General features: G+C 35.8%; 4 protein-coding genes across 4 annotated transcripts; 3 read left to right on the forward strand and 1 right to left on the reverse strand.

Annotated features, from left to right (window-relative positions):
- Positions 1-256: 256 nt before the first annotated feature.
- Positions 257-2,633, reverse strand: LOC120277956. The gene is made up of 3 exons (XM_039284836.1): positions 1,657-2,633; positions 1,524-1,576; positions 257-942 (listed from the first exon to the last, which is right to left on the reverse strand). The coding sequence occupies exons 1-3, from the start codon at positions 2,555-2,557 to the stop codon at positions 823-825; spliced, it is 1,074 nt and encodes a 357-aa protein (XP_039140770.1). The 5' UTR covers positions 2,558-2,633; the 3' UTR covers positions 257-822.
- Positions 2,634-6,463: 3,830 nt separating this feature from the next.
- LOC120277509 (thioredoxin H2-2) lies at positions 6,464-7,279 on the forward strand. Its single transcript, XM_039284373.1, has 3 exons — positions 6,464-6,641; positions 6,713-6,835; positions 6,921-7,279. Exons 1-3 carry the CDS (start codon positions 6,510-6,512, stop codon positions 7,050-7,052), a joined length of 387 nt encoding a protein of 128 aa, XP_039140307.1. The 5' UTR covers positions 6,464-6,509; the 3' UTR covers positions 7,053-7,279.
- Positions 7,280-10,881: 3,602 nt separating this feature from the next.
- Positions 10,882-16,520, forward strand: LOC120277092. The gene is made up of 4 exons (XM_039283837.1): positions 10,882-11,610; positions 11,693-11,892; positions 15,652-15,729; positions 15,829-16,520. The coding sequence occupies exons 1-4, from the start codon at positions 10,974-10,976 to the stop codon at positions 16,225-16,227; spliced, it is 1,314 nt and encodes a 437-aa protein (XP_039139771.1). The 5' UTR covers positions 10,882-10,973; the 3' UTR covers positions 16,228-16,520.
- A 537-nt stretch (positions 16,521-17,057) lies between these two features.
- On the forward strand, positions 17,058-20,082 carry LOC120277091 (calcium-dependent protein kinase 10-like). The gene is given in 7 exon segments (XM_039283836.1): positions 17,058-17,954; positions 18,036-18,188; positions 18,863-18,978; positions 19,053-19,220; positions 19,359-19,379; positions 19,381-19,590; positions 19,685-20,082. Coding segments are annotated over 7 exon segments (1,629 nt in total). The 5' UTR covers positions 17,058-17,131; the 3' UTR covers positions 19,823-20,082.
- The last annotated feature ends 1,246 nt before the right edge of the window (positions 20,083-21,328 follow it).

The raw sequence follows: 21,328 nt of genomic DNA on the forward strand, positions 1-21,328 counted from the left end.
TATAGTGGGGGCATCAACACAGACAGTTAATAATTGTAAAGGTAAGGGTGATTGACAGTGCAAATCACATTTACAAGATAAAGATAAAGAGAGGCCATTCTTTGGGATACCACGACAGGGAATGGTATCAAACCTACTACACATTTGTAAACCAATTTTCAGGGGGACAATAACTAGTAAGTCTAAGAAACCAGTATAAAACTCTAAAAAACATATTTAATTAAACAGTTTGCAGCTAGAATCAAGAAACGTGGGCTAGAAGAAAGCATTCTCATGTATATAAAACACATAAAACGTTGCATGTTAATATTTTAGTACAACTAGATGTGGACAATGAAAGACAGATCTGCCTTCCAGTCATCACAGATATTAAGAGGTACAAGATGGACTTTTCAAGCTCAATCGTCAGGAAAATGGCCACCCACTAACCACTCTATGTACAGAACTAAAAAGAAACAGATAAAAAGAGGACAGTCGGCTTTTGTTAGACTGCTCATGTGTCTTGACAGTTTCATTGTCATTATGACACAGAACTAGACTGATGAAGGTTCTTTACCTGGTCAGAAACTTCAAAAGTTACTGGATGGCTTGGTCTTTATCAATATGCATGATAACCAACTTGGCACCCATTAAGCAACCAGCCACTCTGCATATCTTCTTCAGTTCCTTCCGCAGAGAACATCTTTCAGAAACCACTAATTTTCAATGCGTAGCTTCCTGCTCTTTGAGGGGACAAAATCATCTGTGTTTGAATGTCTCTTCCTGCCAAGATTGCCAGCAAAAGCAGTGGGAGGAAGGACTGATGAAACAGTGGTTCTTTTATTAAATCTTCCCATGTTCCAATATGAGAAAAGGTTCCTCTGGCTCATGGAGGACAACAGGATTTTGCCTTTCAGAATGCAGTTGTAGAGAATTATGATGCAAAACGTGTGAATTCTGTTTCTGTACAACACAAAGGTGCATAACAAAAGAGTGACCATGGCAAGCAACAAGTTTCCAGCAACAAATATCAACAATTAATGGATACATGACAAAACAATCAAACCAGCTGCTGGATTAACATTCAACTACTAAATAAAAAGATGTTATGTTCCCTCCCTAGAAGAAAAAGTTCAAGGCTAAACTAACTTCAATCAAAATCAAGTACGGGTTGTATTTACTATTTAGTCCATTGATAATCTCTGTCTCTTTGCCTGAAAACGGAAAAACCAAAAAACTCACACTTATCATGTCTGATTGCTACTTCTATATACTCGTTCTTGTAGATGAACCACAAGTAATAAATAGTAAACGTGTTTCGATCAAATAACTTGCATTCAATATCCCATGAGAAGACTGTCTCAAACTGGAATGAATCTTCTCGTACGATAAACATAGCATGTGGCACACACCAAAGATTATCATAAACGAAATACAAAGAAACGAACTACATAGCAGTCAAATGTCTCATAAGAGATTCAGAAAACCACATCCAAATGGCACATAAAGATCAGTAGAAACCAAGCAAATGATAAGAGTCTTACAGCGTGAGGCCAGCACTGGGCAGTGTCATCAAAAGTCTCATGATAAAGTCCACCTGCAAACCCACAATGAAAGATTCATGAACTCCATCACTCATAACCATCAAAACCAATAACTTGAAACATCAAGTCTCACCTTTGGTCCTCACTGGACGTTGAGCAGAGGTGCTCGCACGCCATGGATCCACAAGAAGCCGTTGTTCGTTCACCGAATCTCTTGAGAGAAGATAGGGCAAAGGCACAGGAGGGCGGCCATTTTCAATGCACACAGGCCTCAAGCAGCCCTGATTATAGGAAGAAGAACAAGCACGATCGGGGCTCAAAATCCTTTTACCCTTGTCAATGGTCTTCTGGGCAGGGGGCGGGGGAAGGGGAAACTGAAAAAAGGGCGACAATCGCGCACTCCTCGGTTGCAAGAACGATCTACTAGTAGGATCCGGATCCTCCTCGGCAGCCATGGATCTGAGCTTCGATTTCTCATCTCCTCCCCCCGCTGCCGCCGATACTCTGAAAAACGGAAATCCTCCGTTCTGTACGTGATCTCCCACTCTCGGAACGTCAACGCTTTGCAGGAACGTCTTCCGGGTCCTGACCTGGAACGGTCCAAACCCCGTGACACGGCACTCGCCGCCCTGAAGCCGATCCTCCGCCGCAGCAACCGAAGGCGGCGGTGGCGGCGGTGGCGGGGGAGGATTTCTGGAAAATATATTGAAGTAACGGCGAACAAAGGTGGAGTTAAGATCGGGGATGGAGGTTGTAGTCCGAGACTCATCAGTGGATATGGTGCGCTTGTGGCCGAAGCCGGAGCCGGTGGTGGTGCAGGGCGAGTGCGGCGCTGCCGCAGTCGAAGACGATCGTCGTGAAGGTGCAAGAGCGCGATCAAACGGAAGTTGAAGGTGAAGGCGATTGATCCAGGAGGAACGGAGAGCGATGGCGCGCTCATCGTTGGAGCAGAGATAAGCAGGGTCGTTGCAGAGGAGGTTGCTGCCCTTGCTCCCCATGGAGCTCTTGAAGGACGGCATCGGAGCGGAGGACATCGGAGAAGCTCGAGAGAAGACGAAGAAGACGAGCTTTGAACCTGAAAAGCAAATGGGTTTTTAGAATGTTCGTTGGTTTTTGGGCCCTTTGCGAGAGAGGCTTTGAGAGTTCCAATAATGAAAGCCAGTGGGCCCCACGAACGAATCTGGTAAATAATTAACGTGATTTTTATCCATTGTTATTTATTTATTTTTTATTTTTTTTTAAAAAAAAAAACTTTTTTTCTCTTATTAATTTTTATTTGTTTTGATTATTTATTTAACCAATAAAACGTTTTAACTCTAAAAAAAATTAATTAAAATTTATTAGACTTGTGTATACTCATGTATTTTTTTTATTTTTTATAAAATAGATAAATTATTTATGAGGATCGTACATATAATCAGAAAATTAATCATTTATCTCATATACTGTCATTTAGAATTCTAGAAATAAAATATTTAAGTATAAACAAATTTTTTATAGATAATTATTAATTATGTGATTTTTTAATCTCATTTTTTCAAAAAATTTATAATAATATACATTAATATATATGTATAAGTTAAACATATCTCTTTAATAATGATTAATGTAACTCCATACACTTTAGAAAATAAGTCTTTCAACCAACTATATATATCATGGAGTGAAATTGAAAAGATATATCTATTATAATTAACAATAATATAATTATATATTATTTTTAAAAAGTTATTAAAAAATAGTTATTAAATTATTAAAAATTTATTTCTATAAATAATATAAATTTATGCTATATATACTGAGAACATCATATAAAATTATCATATTTATCAATGAATTTAAATTATCAACACATAACCACAATTAGAAATCATAATAATTATCACTGTATCTAGCCGGATTTAAATTTAAGCTTGTTAAATTTCACATTAACACTTTATGCAGTGTAATTGGTACCGTTAAACTATGATTTTTTTAATTAGATAGATTTATTTTAAAACATTATTTTTAAATAATTTCATTTTCAAGTAAATTATGTAATTTTTATAATTTAAAAAAAAAAATATTCTTGAAACGAGTCCCAATGGATAACTCATGATTAGAAGAAGGGAATAAACATGGATATTAAATAGATGGACCACGTGCAAGCCATGTGACTGGGGTTGAGTGGGATGTGCAAATTAGGCATGGGTTTTCATATCAGTTAGTGGTGGATGACTCACTTCCTTTCCCAGTAAATGACATTCTGAGCCAAACTTTCAGGTGCGCCGCGTTGGGGGTTGGGTCATGGCCCATGGTTGAGGAATCAACTTAGTGGGGTTAGACACATTTTGTCTTTTTCTTATATAATTTAAAAATATATATATATATAAATATATATAATTTTTAATAAAGTTATAATTATTTAAAAATATTTTTAGTGGGGTTTTCCAAATTTTTCTAAATATTTAATTTAATTTAATTTTTAATTAAAATGATATTTGTAGATTTTACCGAGTAATTTTGGACAGGAAAAGTTAACCTCTTTTAAAAACTTTGGGCTAGCCTGATGGTAACTATCCATGGTTGTAAATAAAAGATCTCGAGTTCGAATCTCTCAGCTTACAATTCATATTTAGGGTCCTATGTGGGAGTTCTGTGTGAGGATTACCTCTCGTTCTCCCATCCAGGGTTGCATAGCGGGGGATTATCCTCATGAGGTCATTCAATTAACCGTAATTGATGCACCTACGTAGCCATTTGTCCTTTGTTTTGTCAATTTTGTCAAAAAAAAAAAAGATAACCTCCTTTTAAAAGCTAAAAAATATTTTTAATTTAATTAAAAAAAAATAAATAATTTAGAAAAATAATCCAGTTGACTCAGTTCTGTGTGAGGATTACCTCTCGTTCTCCCATCCATGGTTGCATAGCGGGGGATTATCCTCATGAGGTCATTCAATTAACCGTAATTGGTGCACCTACGTAGCCATTTGTCCTTTGCTTTGTCGATTGTCGACTTTGTCAAAAAAAAAGTTAACCTCCTTTTAAAAGCTAAAAAATATTTTTATTTTAATTAAAATAAATAAATAAATAATTTAGAAAAATAATCCAGTTGACTCGGTTCCATGGTACTACGGAACTAAGACTTGGGTCTATGGTTTATAAATTTTATTTTATTTATTTATTATATAATATATTAATAGATTGATAATTATATTAAACTATTGTTACTCCTTATTTTATAAATTACTAAATTGAGGCAATCTAATCTAATAGGTGAGGATGAGTCATATCTCAGTTCTATTATAATTACCGTGAAACCGAGTTGATCGGATCATTTTTCAAATTTAATTTTATAAAAAATAATAATTTTGAGATGTTTGATTGGTGTTTTAAAAAGACAATTTTGATGCTCCTAAATTATTTGTAGCCTAAAAAATCTAGGTAGTGGATAAGCGTTATACATTTTATTATGTAAATACAATAAAAATTGTCATGTTTTTATTGAAAGCTCAATTCCATAGAGCGACAAGCAAAAAATGGCACATCCTCGACATTGATTGAAAACAATAATCAATGAATAAATAAAGAGATAGATTGAAAATAAAGAGAAAATAAATCATATAAAAAAATTGTAACAATGCAATAATGGATCTTGACCAAAACTTAATTAGGGTGGATGCCTTATGGTTTAATAAACTATATATATTTTATGAGTTTTTGCTTTTTTTACAAAAACAGCAAACGCTGCCTAACAAAGAATATCAAAGATAAAGAAATATGGTAATATACCAGTTAAAGTAACTTAATAACCCTCTAAAAATTTATTATCTTAGCTAAACGTCACATGATCGATTAGAGTTCTATTATATATATGCCCAGAAGATATTTCAAGAATCAAATTCACTTAAAGGTGTGTTTGTTTTGGCCGGATGTAAAACTATATGTAATTGGATTACAAAATTTTTTAAAATATAGTGTTTATTTGACTGAGCTTGAGAATTTCAAAGTAGTTACAAATGTAGTGTAAATGGATTTTGTTAGATTTGTAAGTACAACCAAATCAGGTGTAATTAAATCTCCTATATTTGTAATTTAATAGAGAGTCTCACACGTGATATCACGTGAGACTGAATGATTAAAAAACACGTAAAAGGGTTCTAATTTCTAATGTATTTTCATTCTAATATTATTTATGTTTAAAAATATATTGTAAAATCATATGAATGATATATGAAGAAATTATAAAGAGATAAGATTTACATCATCATAATAATAATAAAAGTAAATAAAAATATATGTGAAAATATTGAAAAGATAAAGCAATCGAGATAATTTAAGAACGAAAAGATCTAAAAAAAGGTAAAATTAAGTTTGAAATATAAAATATATTTAAAAAATGTACCGTGTAATTTTATTTATTTATTTATTTTAAAGATATGTACTTGTAATTAAATGTTAAACTTATCTTAATATTTATTCTAATATGGTCATTAATCTATATAAAAATTTAATAATGACCTAAGAGGCAACCTCATCAAAGAGTATTTATATCTTAAAATACATTCAATCAAAGTTATCAAACACATTTTCAATATCTAGATTTACAAATCATTCCAAACAAACATAAAATTTTGAAATTTAGCGTTTTCAATTACAGTCAACCAAATACTAAATTGACCCTCCTCCATTTTCAACTCTAGCATTTATAACTACACTGTAATTGAAAATTTATGGGATTTTTAACTACATCTAACCAAATACTATATTAATAAATCTCTAAAATCCTGGAGAGAAGGAAAATGTCACAGGAGTAGTTGTTGCTTTTATTCCCTTTTAAATTTTAAAAAAATTAAAAAAAAACATAGTTAAATAGTTGAAATTAATGGGTTATAGTGCAAATATCTCCACTTTTTTTATTTTTTATTTTTAAAAAAATTATTAAAAAAGAAAAACACTTGTGTTGTGCCCATCCATTGTTAGCGAAGTGCGACGTTTTCAACGATAATGGGATCCTTCTTCTCCTCCAATGCCTACGCGGCCACCGCCTCCGGCGCCGACGACTCCCTTGTCCTCGCCCTTCACTCCAAAGCTAGCTGGGATGCCCAGTGGCAAGCCCACAAAGACTCCAACAAGCTGGTATTCTTTATCTTCTTCTAATCAATGGCGAAATTTTTCATCCTGTGATCTTTCAATGGTTTTTCAATCAGATGGTGATCGATTTCTCTGCATCTTGGTGTGGGCCTTGCCGCTTCATCGAGCCGGCTTTCAAGTCAATGGCGTCGAAATTCACCGACGTGGTTTTCGTCAAGATCGATGTTGATGAACTCCAAGTACTTGTTTATCTTGGGGTTTTCTATTGGTGTTTGTTTGCTTGTTTTGGGGATGAATTTGATGAGATTTTGATCTGATGCGCAGGATGTGTCGCAGCAGTGGCATGTGGAGGCGATGCCGACGTTCGTGTTTGTGAAGGGTGGGAAGGAGGTGAGCCGCGTTGTTGGTGCCAAAAAGGACGAGCTTGATCGCAAGATCGGTACTTTCCGTGCCTGATGTTTCTCAGTATGCTCATAAACTGTTTGATTATGTGCTTGTCTTTCAGCTTGAAACCATTGCTCGTATTAACTGTGTTATGTTGAAATTGATGAAATTGCTTTGAGTTTAAGCAATTGCGTGGATATGTTTATTGACATCATGGGATAGGTGATATAATTAATGGATTTTAGTGCTTGAAATTGTTGGAATTTGAGCAGAGGTCTGAGGTTTGGTATTGCTGAAAATCCTTGGCTTATGAACATTTATCATTGATTTCATTCATTAGTATAATTCGGATGGCTCAAAATCCTTGTTTGAATGAATGTTGTCTTATCAGAGATTGGGTGCTTGAGGTATCCAATGCCAAAAAGAAAAAAAGAAAAATTCGTGGCTTATTTACATTTCTGCAGAATATATAAATAAATAAAATGAAGATGTCACAGCAATATAATCTGTTATCATTTATATCCTTCTTGAAAACCCTTGTTTTGAATGAACTCTGCTTTATTGGGTTTGGGTTTTGTGTGTGTGTGGGGGGGGAATTATCCACATCTGTCCGAAGTAAATAAACGAGTAAAAAATACTGCCTTATTCAAATATATTGGATTGCGGTTGAATTGATATGCATTATCGATATCATAAGAAAAAGATATATAATTTGTTGTACAGTTCAGTGCTTGAAATATCAGGAATTTAAGTTTAGGTCTGGGGATGAAGATGCTTGAAGGATTAGCTTATGATCAGCGATCTTTGATCTTCTCCTTGAGTTTAATACCATTGTCTCAAAAGCTTTTTTTGAATGAATACTGTCTTCTGAGAGGTTGAGCACACTAGGTATACAGGTGCCAAAAGAAAAGAATAGAAAGTGAGTTGTTTACATTCCTTGAAAAAAAGAAGAATTGTCTTTGTTGTAATGGATGAGATTACTTTGAGCAATTGAATGGACATGTATTATCAACATCATATAAGGAAAGGTGTATAACTTATATGGTTCAATGCATGAAATAATGGGAATTTATGTTGACGACCTTGAGGTTTGAAATTGAGGTTGCCTACTTGGCTGGCGGATTGGCTGATGATGAGTTATCATCGTCAGGACGATATGGCTGACTCAAAATCCTTGTCTGTATGATTTCTGTCTTTTTGAAATGGATGAGATTACTCTGAATGGTTATGTTTGATCAGCATCATAAGAAAAGTAATATTATTTATATAGTTCATGCGTGATATAGCAGGAACTGAGTTTTCTTGAACGATTGGTTTGTGATCAGAAATCTTTGATTCCCTTTCTGAGTCTGACACCCAATTGCTTCTCATGATATGCTTAAAGCTTTATATACTGCAAAGGATAACTTCTCCTCGAACGCGGGTATGACACCGAAGCCAAAACCTGTACCGATCTCTAGAGCAAAGCATCATCAACAATTTTAGCTTGGTTGAGAATTTTAGAGGGTTCAATCTCATTATCATCATTAGAAAATGACTGCAATTGCATCATTCAATCTGTGTTTCTTGTGATATTGATAATTTGTTAAGCTATTGGTCTTATAACAACATCCATAGGAACATGATGATTGAATGAATGGCTTTATTATTTGGAGCTTGCTGATATTGTAATGCTGTTTTCTTCATGGTTATCTAATGGTGGTTGTGATTCCAATCTATATCCATGTGATGTCTCAGAGTGGCAGCTATCAATTTCTTTGCATGAACTTCTTTTGGAGCATGACAATTGAATTGCTTTTTTTGGAGCTTGATGATACTGTAATTCAGTTTTCTTGATGTTCCTCTAATGGTGACTGTCGGAAAGAACTAGCTACAAATTTGATAGGAATAAAATAAAAATGTTTTGTCATGTTTTATGGCTTCTTGTGGAATATTATTTTTTATAAAAAAGTTTACTTAGCAATGGAAGTTTAGGTTTTTTTTTGGGGAGAGATGAGTGAGAGTTGACATGACACTTATGCTTGTTTGTCTAGTTTGGTTCGTTGAGGAAGAGACGAAGTTAGGAATTAGTCACTTCCAAAATCTTCCATTTTGCTTTTTGGATTAGGAAAAAATTTGATCCAAGTGGAATAGCTAAAACTTTAAAAAAAGGTCACTTACCAATGAAAGTTAGTCTAGTGTATTAAAAAAACATATGTTCGGAGAGTTCTTTTATTGTATAGAGTGTTACTGTCTAGCACTTAGTTTCAAATTAGTTTCATTAGAGCCTCTAATTTGATGGATCAGTGAAGACATATTATATATATATAGGAATGAGAGGAGAGAGACCGAAAGAACCAGATGCATGAACAGTATCATAAATAGTGGATGAGCATGGTATCTCCTCCAGTTGATTGTTCTGGTTCTGGTACCTGTTGGGTTTAATTTAAGTTTTTGTTGTTTATACAGCTAAAATTAATTCAGTCACTATTGTGATTATGATCTACGATTCATATTAAACCCAATAGTGATTATGATCTACGATTCAGATTAAAATATGGTGCATCACATTTTTTTTATTATACTATTATTTATAAATATAGTAAAATTATGCATTTAAACTATCCATATCATTGATTTTTGATCTACATGTTAAAAATTAACTTGCTTAGAGTTGATATATATACCTTACTTAGAGTTGATATATGAGAACGTGCATTGAATACTCACTCTATATATATATATATATATCATATATATAAAGAATCTATTTGAAATTTTTGTGGTCAAAAAGGTCAAATTCATGTGATATATGAGATTGATTATAGTAATTTGGTGTACTGTAACAAACTCTTTCGGCTGTAAAGGCGATTTCTAAATTAGTCCAATGCAAAGAATATCACATAATTTGTGAGATCTATAATTTTTTAAAATACTTTATCTTATATGTTTATTTTTTTGAAGTTTTATAAAAAATATGAGTTATGTTATTTTTTCGAATAAAACTACGAATAGTTTCGAATGCTGATGTCCAACTTATCATCCATCGTCATCATTATTTTAATATAAAGTTTAAATTTGAACTTTAAAAATTCTTAAATACTTCAAATTAAAAAAAAAAAATTATAAAACTAAATCTAAAATCATAAACTCAAATACTACAAAATTTAAACCCTAAGCCCTAAATCCTAAACCCTAAATCTTATGCCCTAAACCCTAAACAAAAAATCACAAACCCGTGCAGGGGTTTGTCATTTCCAGTTTAGAGTTTCGGGAGGGGTTTTGTTTAAATTTAGGATTTAGATAATAAAGAGAAATTAAATTTTTCTTAAAATATATATATATATAAAGAAAGAATAACGTGGATGCTGACATGGATGTCAACTTAACATCTACGTCATTCAGGAAACCTATTCGGGAAACTATTCGGTAAAAATATCATTATTCGAGCATCATTCCACAAAAGAGTGTTAAATACGGTGGTGCACCGATTACGGTGTCTTTAATAATTATTTAAAAATTTATTAATTTAACTAAATATTACATAGGTGATTAAAGTTAAAAAGATATTTAAAAAACCAAACTGAATTATAGTATTTAAATAATATTCTACCGTGTATATATAGTAATACAATAATATTATCCACTTATAGAAAATAAAATAGCATGACTCATTAATAAATTAAGTGGATAAACCGTGCCTCATTCAAAATAAACGGACTTATTCAATAATTTATCTATAATTAAAAAATAGAAACAAATATATGATGGGCCAGATCATCTGTAGCGGAACACGAATCTTGAAGTAATCCTATCAGTCAGCACCTCATAGCAAAAAGACCAAAGAGACCCCACTGTTCTCCAATCCTCTCTTTGTATGCACGGTTAAAACTGTCCTCTTTCTCTCTTTTTCTCTCTCACTCACACTCTCTCTCTCTCTCTCTCTCTCACCCCGCACCCCTATTCCACTTCGTCCTCGGCGGCGCGAGGGCAAGCTCCAAGGCTCCGCTTCCAATGGCTTCGGCGTCATCGGCCGCGTGCGCAGAGGGCTCGTGCACCGACGGCCCCGTCCTCAGCCTTCTCAGCAAGCGCCTCCGCAATCTCCGCAAGAAGTACAACCGCATCGTCCAGATGGAGGAAGCCCAAGCCCAGGGCAAACCCCTCAACAAGGAGCAGGAGGAAGTCGTTCGCTCTAAGCCCGCCGTCGCTGCTCTCATCGATGAGTACGAACGCCTTCGCCAACCCCTCTCCGTTGCCCTCCAGGAGGAGATCTCCCGCTTCTCCACTCCGCCCCCTCCCCCTCCCAAAGACGACGATGAAGACGAATCCGCTGTTGAAGATCTTGTCAAGCTGCTCTACTTCGCTTCGCTCTTCGATGTGAAGCCGCAGTCGGAGTTCGCCGCCACGATGCTTACTCGCACCCATGAGCGCGGCTGCTGCCTCACCTATGACTATGTCACTGATGATGCCAGTACGGATCTGCTCGGGGAGCGTGACCTCGATGCCATCTCGGCTCTCGGGGCTCTGCTCACATCGCGGCCTGCTTCTTCTGGGGTTTCTCACCGCGATGCGCTACGTGGATGCGTCCGGCACGCGCGGCTCTGGTTGCAGAGCTCTGATGAGGCTATCCATCCTGGATCCTACGACACTTGTATGGTTTTTTTTTTTCCCTTTTTTGTGATTCTAGGGTTTTCCCTTTTTTTAGGGTTTTAATTTTGGACTTCGATGGACAGATACTGTGCTTAGGGAGAAGCTGAACAAAATAATGGCGTCAGATTACTACACAACGACGCCGGAGATGAAAGCGCCCGTGGATGTCGCCGCGGCGGTGGAGAAGTACACATCTTCTTGCCAGGTTCAGGTTTCTGAGACTAGCGTGGTGCCATCTCCGGATGAACAGGTTGAAGGCGCCCCGGTAGGTGATCAGCATAAGGTGAGTTCTGGTTCATTGTAATCTTTGCTTCTATTTATAGCTCTTCTTATTTCTTCTCAGTATTTGTTACTTTCGTGAACTCTTTTCTGTTGATGACAGTATGCCTACTTTGGTGTCTTCATTGTCTGTGCATTCTTTCTTGAATTCTTTAGGTGTTTATCTGGTTTGAATATTACTTATGATGTTGTGAACTACTTCGACCTTGGTTGTTGGTGCTTTTGTTGTCTTGCTTGTATCAAGTTAGCTTTATGCCTGTTTTTTTATATGGATATTTATGTCTATCTCAAAGTATAGCACCTCCATTTTTGTGGATGTTTATTTGTATTGATCTTTAAGCAACACGAGCAGTAATATCCTTAGCTTGGCTATCTCCTATCTGTTAGGAATGTCACTTGGTTGAATGAGAGTATTTGTCTCTTTGATTCTAATGGGCCTCAATCTCAGCAAATGGACATCTGAAATTGGTTCAGGAGGTGGCCAAAGTGTCCTATTTTTGGCTGTCTCCAGGTGCATTCGACTTTGACACAGAAAGTGGATTTACTCTTTTGAAGAGCCCTTTTTATTTGAATTTAAAGCTAGATTCTTGGAGCAACAAGCAAAAAAAAAAAGGAAAAGAAAAGGCCCGATAGTTTCATGCTTTTAAACAACAATGCTTTTCATTGTTTTTATGAAGACTCTTCCACTGAGGAATCTTCATTCGAAATGTTATCATCGGACCTTCATGTTTGTGCAATCGAAACATTTGCGTGTAGGGGTTTTTTTTGGGTTATAGTTTTAATAATTCTTTTAAGATGGATGGTACGCAGGAAGTAAAATCTTTAACCTCAAGTTCTCATGAGATTTAATTCCATTTAACTTAAATTTGCAACGCGTGAATAGAAAATTGTTGATATTTAAGAAAAGACGGATACCAGATACTCACAGAGATCCTACTTTGGTAATTCGACCGGTAAAATTGTTTGTTATATCGTAGAGCTTGGATTTTGGCTTGTGCAATTTACCACTGTTTACTTTAGGGTCTGTTACTACTTCAAAAATAAGTAATAAATATCTCTTTAATTTTATCTAGATGCTCACTAAAGTTTTTTGAGCTAAAAGAAGAAATTTTATGATTTGTACAAGTTTGCTTTCCTATCAATTTGTATCACGGTCATCTATATACATCTATCTTACCTCTTGCGCGTTATTTAATAACAAAAGGCTTAATGACTGTTTTTCCCTCATAGGCTGTGCTCTTTTTTTCCCCTCTTGCTGATGTTTTAGCCATCTTTTCTTCTTCTTTCTCTCCTTCATCATCTTCTTTTTTTTTAATGGTTTTTCAATATCCAACTAGTGTAAATCCTCCAGTTTTACATGCAAATCTATTGTTTTATGCCAAAAACACCATCTTGCCATCATCTGCTCGTGCTTTTTGGTTTACTTATTTGGTAATTGAAAGGTGCACGGGGCTTGCAAGAAGATACCATTCAAGATGCCAACACCTTGCACTAACTCTGGGATGGATGTGTAATCTTGGTTTAGTCCTAGTTGACATCCCCCCTTTTCTTCTGCACAGAATGTGGCATGTATTCGCTAGATTTTATGACAATATTGTACTCAAGACTTATCCATATTAATCGAATTTCTTACTTAAAACAATCTTTTATCCATTTCTTTGATGTTTCTTTTAACCAACAAGGAGTCCTTTACATGTCTCTTTGGAATTTGAATTTGATTTTGATTTTCAGCCTAAACCTTTTTTGATCATGTTGAATTTTAACATCCTCTGCTGTCCAAATGAATATTGATGTAAAGACTGTAACTTGTCATGGATTTGGATAAAAGGTAGAATGAATGCAATGACACTTGACTTGAGTAGAGTATACAAATGCAGCTTTATGATGATTCCCATTGTGTTCATGTTGGATTTATGTGTGAGGCACCAGCTACGGTTGGCAAATCCCTTTTTTTTTTTTTTTCGTTGAAGTGGCTTCAGTCATGTTTTCTTTAGAATGAAGTTTTCGGTTATGGATTGCTTGTTAAATCCTTGAAGTATATAATCTCCTCCAACATTTGCATAGCTTGATTTTCATTTGAATTTGGACTTTCTGTAGTTCTCTTTCGTGTTAAAATATTATACTAGTGGCTCTGCTTGCTATAATGCATGCTGTATGTGAGCTGAAAGCAATCACTTTTCTTTATTCATCCTTGTCATGTGAGGGCCTTAAGCTTTTGTCGGTTGTTTTTCATGAATAGTCTTTGCTCCTTGCTGTGTATGAGCAGTAATAAATTACTTTATTCCTTTGTTCATCCTTGTCATGTGTATGCATTGGGTTCTTCTGATTAACATGTTCATCTGCAGCTGTATGCTTAAAATCTCCATATATATTTGATATATGCTGAACTTTTAGATTTGGGTTTTCCTCCATGATCCGTAATAACTTTAACCATAAGTTTTGAACTGCTTTTTTGACCACTGCTCTATTTGTTGATGATTGTCAATCATTAAGATATTTGATGTGCGCCTTTATGAGCCTAATCAAGTGTCTATTTTCTTGGATTGTATATTTATGTCGTTTTGCAAATTATAATTTTGGTGCAATTTAAGATGTTAAGTAGAAGCCTTTATTTCAACTGTAGCCTCATGGTTCTTTTTTTCTTTGAGCAAATCTAAATGATTTTATCTGCAGTAAATTCCCACTTTCTGATGGAACCTGCCTAGGTTCAAAGAATTTTTTCAAAGCTAATGACTTGATCAGCCTCATGTCGATATCATCTTATCTTGAGGCATTTTTATCAATATGGGCTGCTTTGAATGTTTGCTTATGAATTTGAGATAAGCATCTGCAAAATATATATAGTTTTTTGTTTCTCATATTCATAAATTTTGATATCTATATTGACATTAATTGTCAGGGACTATACTCCCCTAACATATGCATTTACATACTAAGAAGAAGTGTTATACTCCTTTCTGTTAGAATTTATATTCTCCTGTGACGCAGCCACAGATTAAATTGGCTTTGAATTTCGAATTTCATACGTTCCATTCACATCCTAATAAGTGTTATACTTATTTTATATTTGTATTTTGTTGATGTGATGCTATTGCATTCTCGGGCTTATATTGTTTGGTTTCAAATATTTTGGCTCACAGTAAAGGAAAAAAAAAATCAACAATGGGTATCTATGGAATGAACAACTAATTTTTTTATGGTACTGCCTAGAGAAGCACAGATACATTCACAGCATAATTCTTTGCTGATTGTTCTTGTCAGATAATGTGAAATCTCTGGAAACGCAATTCGTGGATTAACTGTTCATCAGACACATTCTTTTCTGTTTGGAATTACTGTTTCTAATCTGTGTCTAAAATTCCCCTCATTGAATAAAAAGCCTATTGCCTTCTTCATACTCATGAGTGTATGCTCATTTTTGTTTTGTGGAAAGGTATGCTCAAATTTAATTCCATCATTCTTAAATTACTGTCCCTTACAATGTGTTTCTTTAACTTCATCTTTGCTATGAAACGTTTACTTATATGTGAATTGATGAGCACATTCTGCCTGATTTAATTAGTTTACTGGGATGATGTGGGACCAGTTTCTAATTGTTTGTATTAGCTCTAGGGACATGATTTTTCCCAAGTTAAATTCGACCTGCATCAAATAATGGTTGTGTTTGTTAGCAATTGACTTGATATTTCTTAGCTATCTTTTGTTTTGTTGTCTAATTGTTTTTATTGGTGGTTGTAGTGATTATGTTGGGATGCTTTTGCAGGAAGATGAGCATGAAAATCATGGAGGGAGTCAATCCAACCCTGATCTACCTACTCATGTTGAGGACCATCTGATTTTGGTATTTAATTACCAGCATTAAAGAACTACTTCCGGCTGTTTCCTTCTCCTTTCTGGCTATTACTTTAGTTTCTATCAATTTATTTCTATGGATTTACAGGACGAGGTAGATACTCCAGAAGAAGATATCACAAACGAGCAGGATCAGCAAAAACTCGAGCCAGATACTGAGGAGCAACAGTATCAAATGACGGATGAGATCAAGGATCAACAACAGTACACAGCCCGGAGACCATACCCAAATCAACGAGGCGGTGGTCGTGTTAGTGGTCGGAGGGGTTATGCAAACCCTCGTGGTGGTGGTGGCCGGGGAGGCCGAGGGGGTGGCGGCTACCCCAACGGGCGGAACCATTACGACTCTGGCTACGGCTATCAAGCCAGAAACTATCCAAACCCGAGGGGGAGGGGTGGCGGCAGGTCTGGCGGTACAGCCACGTACGGAGCTGCAAATCACCTTGGCCATTCCCCCAGAAATGTTGAGTTGAATGCTGTGAGTTAGTTGCCTTAAGGCTCTCAAATTGAGCTTACAACTCTTATCTACATGAGGACTCAGTCAGTTTCCTTTTCATGGCACCCTGTTTAAATTTTTTTTCTTTTAATGACACCCTTGTGTATTTTTCTAACTGTGTACTATTTTTGGGCGAGGAACTGTAGATGGATCATGGGGGGGTGCCTGGGAAAGTGGTTTGTAGAAAACCCGGATGTTATATTGCTTTTCCTTCTCATTTTAGTATCCATTTAGGTGTTGACCTTTCTTCTTTTTTTTTTAATATGTTTTTATCTTGTTTCTCATTTTCTTTCGTTTCTTTGGCTTATTAGGATGTTGTCGTCTTATGGAATCAGATGTGAAGCTGTTTCTTGGTTTTTTTGTTTGTTCCAAGGAAATATACTCCGTGTTTTGTGATGTGATGTTACATATGATTGAGATCATTATTCGAGTCTTATAAAAAACATCAAATTTATTTAAATATATGCGTAGACCAGCCAATAATCTCCTGTATTTATCAATGACTCTCTGAATTTTGTTTTGTAATTTCAAAATAATTTTAAAAAAACCTTCGCTTCGCTGCAAAAGCCGTAAACAGGACAAATATGAAAAATGGCCTTTTCGTAGTATTAGATAAGAAAAATATTTTCCTAAAAAAAAAAAAGAAAAAAAATTAACAGAAGCAATTAGGGAGGTTAGCATAAATATAACACTTTCAGGGAGTTTTCTGCAAACAAACATCATCCCCGTTTCCCTCCCTCCCCAAACTCGACAACTGCCTCCCAACCAATTCAATAATAATAATAATAATAATAATAATATAAAACTACATAAACTAAACCTCTAAAAAAACCTCCCATGAAACCAAACCATCTTCCTTCTCTCCGACGACCCATTCCCACGTCAATCCCAACCCATGGGAAACCACTTCCGCTGCCTCCGTCTCGTCTCCGACGACCCGAATCCGAATCCAGAACCAAACCCGAATCCGCCAACCCGCAAACACCGTAATCGGAGTCGGAGGCACAAACATCCTCACCCGAACCCGTTTTCCGAGGATCCGATAAACTCCCCACACCCGATCCAAGTCCTCAAACACCTCCACCCTCGCTTGCGCATCCTCGACCACTACTCCCTCGGCCGCGAGCTCGGCCGCGGCGAGTTCGGCATCACCTACCTCTGCTCCGACCTCTCCTCCCGCGACCTCCTTGCCTGCAAATCCATCTCCAAGCTCAAGCTCCGAACCTCCATCGACGTCGAGGACGTCCGTCGTGAGGTCGCCATCTTGTCCTCCCTCCCCGACCACCCCAACATCGTCCGCCTCCGCGCTGCCTTCGAGGACGCCGACGCCGTCCACCTTGTCATGGACCTCTGCGAGGGTGGTGAGCTCTTTGATCGCCTCCTCGCCCGTGGCCAGTACTCCGAGTCCGCCGCCGCCGCCGTCATCCGCACCGTCGCCGAGGTCATCCACACTTGCCATGAGAACCATGTCATGCATCGTGATCTCAAGCCGGAGAACTTCTTGTATGCTAATCGGAAGGAGAGTTCTCCTCTCAAAGTTATTGATTTTGGCCTCTCCGTTTTCTTCCGGCCCGGTGAGCGGTTCTCGGAGATCGTCGGCAGCCCGTATTATATGGCGCCGGAGGTGTTGAAGAGGAATTATGGGCCGGAGGCTGATGTTTGGAGTGCTGGGGTTATACTGTATATATTGCTCAGTGGAGTGCCCCCATTTTGGGCTGGTGAGACTTCTTCATGGGTTTGTACTTAAGGTGTTTGTGATATTGTCTTGAGTGTTTTGATTGTGATTGATGATTGGGCAGAGACGGAGCAAGGAGTGGCGAGAGCCATAGTGCGAGGGGTCATTGATTTTGAGCAGGATCCATGGCCGCATGTGTCTAAGAGTGCCAAGAATCTGGTCAGGTTGATGCTGGAGCCTGATCCAAAGCGCCGGTTGACTGCCAAGCAGGTGCTCGGTGAGTGGTCTTCTTGCTTTCTTAGATTGAGCTTTTGGTATTTCCTGTCTTGGTATGTCTTGTGTTTGAGTGTTGCATTTAGTTTAGTTTTGTTGATTTTAGTTTGATCTTCGTGGTAAATTGTGAAGAGATTCTACTCTTGCATGCTGAAAGAAGTAAGATGTTTGTTTTTTGCTTAGTAAATAAGAATGACAGAAGTTACTCTCATGTAGAGAATCAGGGAATGCATGAAACAGACTCCGTGTTTATTGCCATTGAGTTTATTTGCTTCTTGGATTTTCACCATTTAGCAATTTGTATTCATCTGTTTATTTTCTTTTTGTTTGTTGTTGTCATTGGAGGTTCATTTGAGTTCAGTTTACCTTTATTGATTTTTACTGTCAGCTTCATCTTAGCATGCCAAAAAATTGGTATTTTTTGAAGAATTTTACTGTTGATTGCTGGGAGACAAAAAAATTGCGTGTTTTTTTGTACTAACTAAAAATGACAAGAAGTTACTTGTGCATAGATATTTAGAGAATACATTGAGCGGAATGCAAGGTTATTGCTGAGATTTATTTTCTGGCAGGTCCACCATTTAATATCTTGATGTTCTTTTGTTTATTTTGTTTTTGTTGATGTTGATGATGGTTTTATTTGGTGAGTGTAATTTCTTTTCCTTCCATCTTTGGTAGAACATCCTTGGATAGAACATGCAAAGAAAGCTCCAAATGTTTCACTTGGAGATATTGTGAGGGCAAGGCTCAAACAGTTTTCTATGATGAATAGACTAAAAAAGAAAGCACTACGGGTTAGTTTCTTTGAAATCTTTCTTTGCTTCTGCCCTCCATCGAACATTTGACCAAGTTTGTGTTGAATGTTCAGGTGATTGCTGAGCATTTGTCAATTGAAGAAGTAGAAGTAATACGAGATATGTTTAGACTGATGGATACCAACAACGATGGGATGGTGACATTTGAAGAATTGAAAGCTGGCCTTCAGAAGGTTGGTTCCAAGCTGACCGAAATAGAGATGAAAATGTTGATGGAAGCTGTAAGTGTCCTGTTATTGCTATAAAATTATTTTGTCAAGGCATATAGCTATGACTACAAAACATCCGTTTAATTTACACATTATGCTAAATAAATGTAATTTGTGAAAGCTCATGGAATCTAGATGCTATAACTTCAGGCTGACATTGATGGAAATGGCTGTCCTGGATTACGGAGAGTTTGTTGCAATTACAGTTCACTTGCAACAAATTGAAAATGATGAACATCTCCGTAGAGCTTTTCTGTTCTTCGATAAAAACGGGAGCGGCTATATTGAAATTGATGAGTTAAAGGATGCCTTATCCGATGATTCTGGTCATGTGGACACTCAAGTACTGAATGACATTATACAAGAAGTAGACGCAGACAAGGTCCGTATTCATCCATTCAAACTTTCGCAGTTTGCTTGAATGAAATCCTCTTGCTCTTCAACATTTCTAATTCCTATTTCAAATGTATGTTCAGGATGGCTGCATCAGCTATGAAGACTTCGTCATCATGATGAAGTCGGGCACCGATTGGAGGAAAGCCTCACGGCAATATTCTCGAGAGAGATATAAAAGTCTAAGCATCAACCTCATGAAGGGTAATAGCTCACTATAGATGATTACCAAAAGCTTATGATACTCAGCTTCTTCGCCGAAATTTGGTCTGAAAAGGAAGTATTAGTTTTTTTCCGCACATATTTATATACACATTTATTTTGATCATCACAAGTGTTGTGCATCTTGTATCAATTATCATGTATAGTTTTCATTGTTTTTGATGTTATATTTTTTGGTCTGCTGACCTTGTCTTCTGTTTTGTTTTTCAAATGTCAATGAACTCATTTGTTTACCTATTCTTTATATAATGAAACTTTTGCAGGTTTGGATAATATTTAGACTTGTTCAAAAGAGAACATATTATATGTAGCACTCCAGCTGTTGGTGCCATTACTAATGGTTGGTTTCCTTTTCACTATTTATTTATTTATATTTTAAGATGAACTTCTTTATCTACCTTTCAAATGTTAGTTTATTATTGACTTATTGATAGGATTGTTATAAATGTGCAATAAGTTTCAATCCTACCTGACTTATTTAAATTTAAGCACTGATGAGTAAGCATTATAAATATATATTAAAAAAAAAGGAGAATATAAAACCTAGTACATGAAAGTTTTGGGGAATTTAGCTGATAATAGGTTGAATATCTTTATATTAAAAAAACAGTAATTTGTTTTCTCTACTTACTGCCTATAAATTGATATTAATGACATCTTGAAATGTATTTCCTTCGTTTCTTTTTATCTATCATAAACTCATGTTTTTTTTATTGATTATTTTTAAACATTAAAAAGCATTTATTATTTTTTTTTCAAAATTATCCTAACACTCTATTCAATTTTTTTGAAATTTAATATGGGAGAAATGTGAAGATATAAATTAGGGGTAATTTTGGAAAGATAAGTAAGTTTTTATTAAATTATGTGAAATAATCAATTTTCTTGGTATATGAAATTCGGTTATTCACGACAGATAAAAAGAAACGGAGGGATTATTTTTATCTTTTGTTTTAAGTGTTTATTAAAGCATTAACATGGGTTGTATTAAGTCCACAGGTTTCTGTTTATTTATTTATTGATTTATTTATTCATCCCTAAATCCTCTGTTTTTTACATGTATATTTTTTTGGACATGAAATTGATAAAAAATAAAAAATTGGAATTAAATAAAGAGAAAAACATATTAATTGAATAATGTAATTTGCCTCCTTCAATTTGTCACTAGCAGATGAAATTTTAATTGCATCAATTGAAAATAATAAATTTTAATTAATGTTTTTAAATCTTATCCCTTGTTGCTAGGATTCAAGATTAATAATTTCTTCAATTGAAAAAACTAAAAATGAATTTCTAAAATCAAATCAATTTCAATTATGGGGTCTATTTTTAAGGTCCCACAATCAGCAGGGTTAATTTTTGCAGGTGCCAAATTATGGTTCTTTTCCATTAGAGGGCTGGAATTTCAATTTAAATCAAAATGATTATCTAATTTTAATTTTGTTGTACGAACTAGTTACCCGAGAGGTCCAGTGAAAATTCTTTATCAACATATATATGCTACA

Source organism: Dioscorea cayenensis, chromosome 15 (assembly GCF_009730915.1).
Source record: "Dioscorea cayenensis subsp. rotundata cultivar TDr96_F1 chromosome 15, TDr96_F1_v2_PseudoChromosome.rev07_lg8_w22 25.fasta, whole genome shotgun sequence".
NCBI classification, from domain to species: Eukaryota; Viridiplantae; Streptophyta; class Magnoliopsida; order Dioscoreales; family Dioscoreaceae; genus Dioscorea; species Dioscorea cayenensis.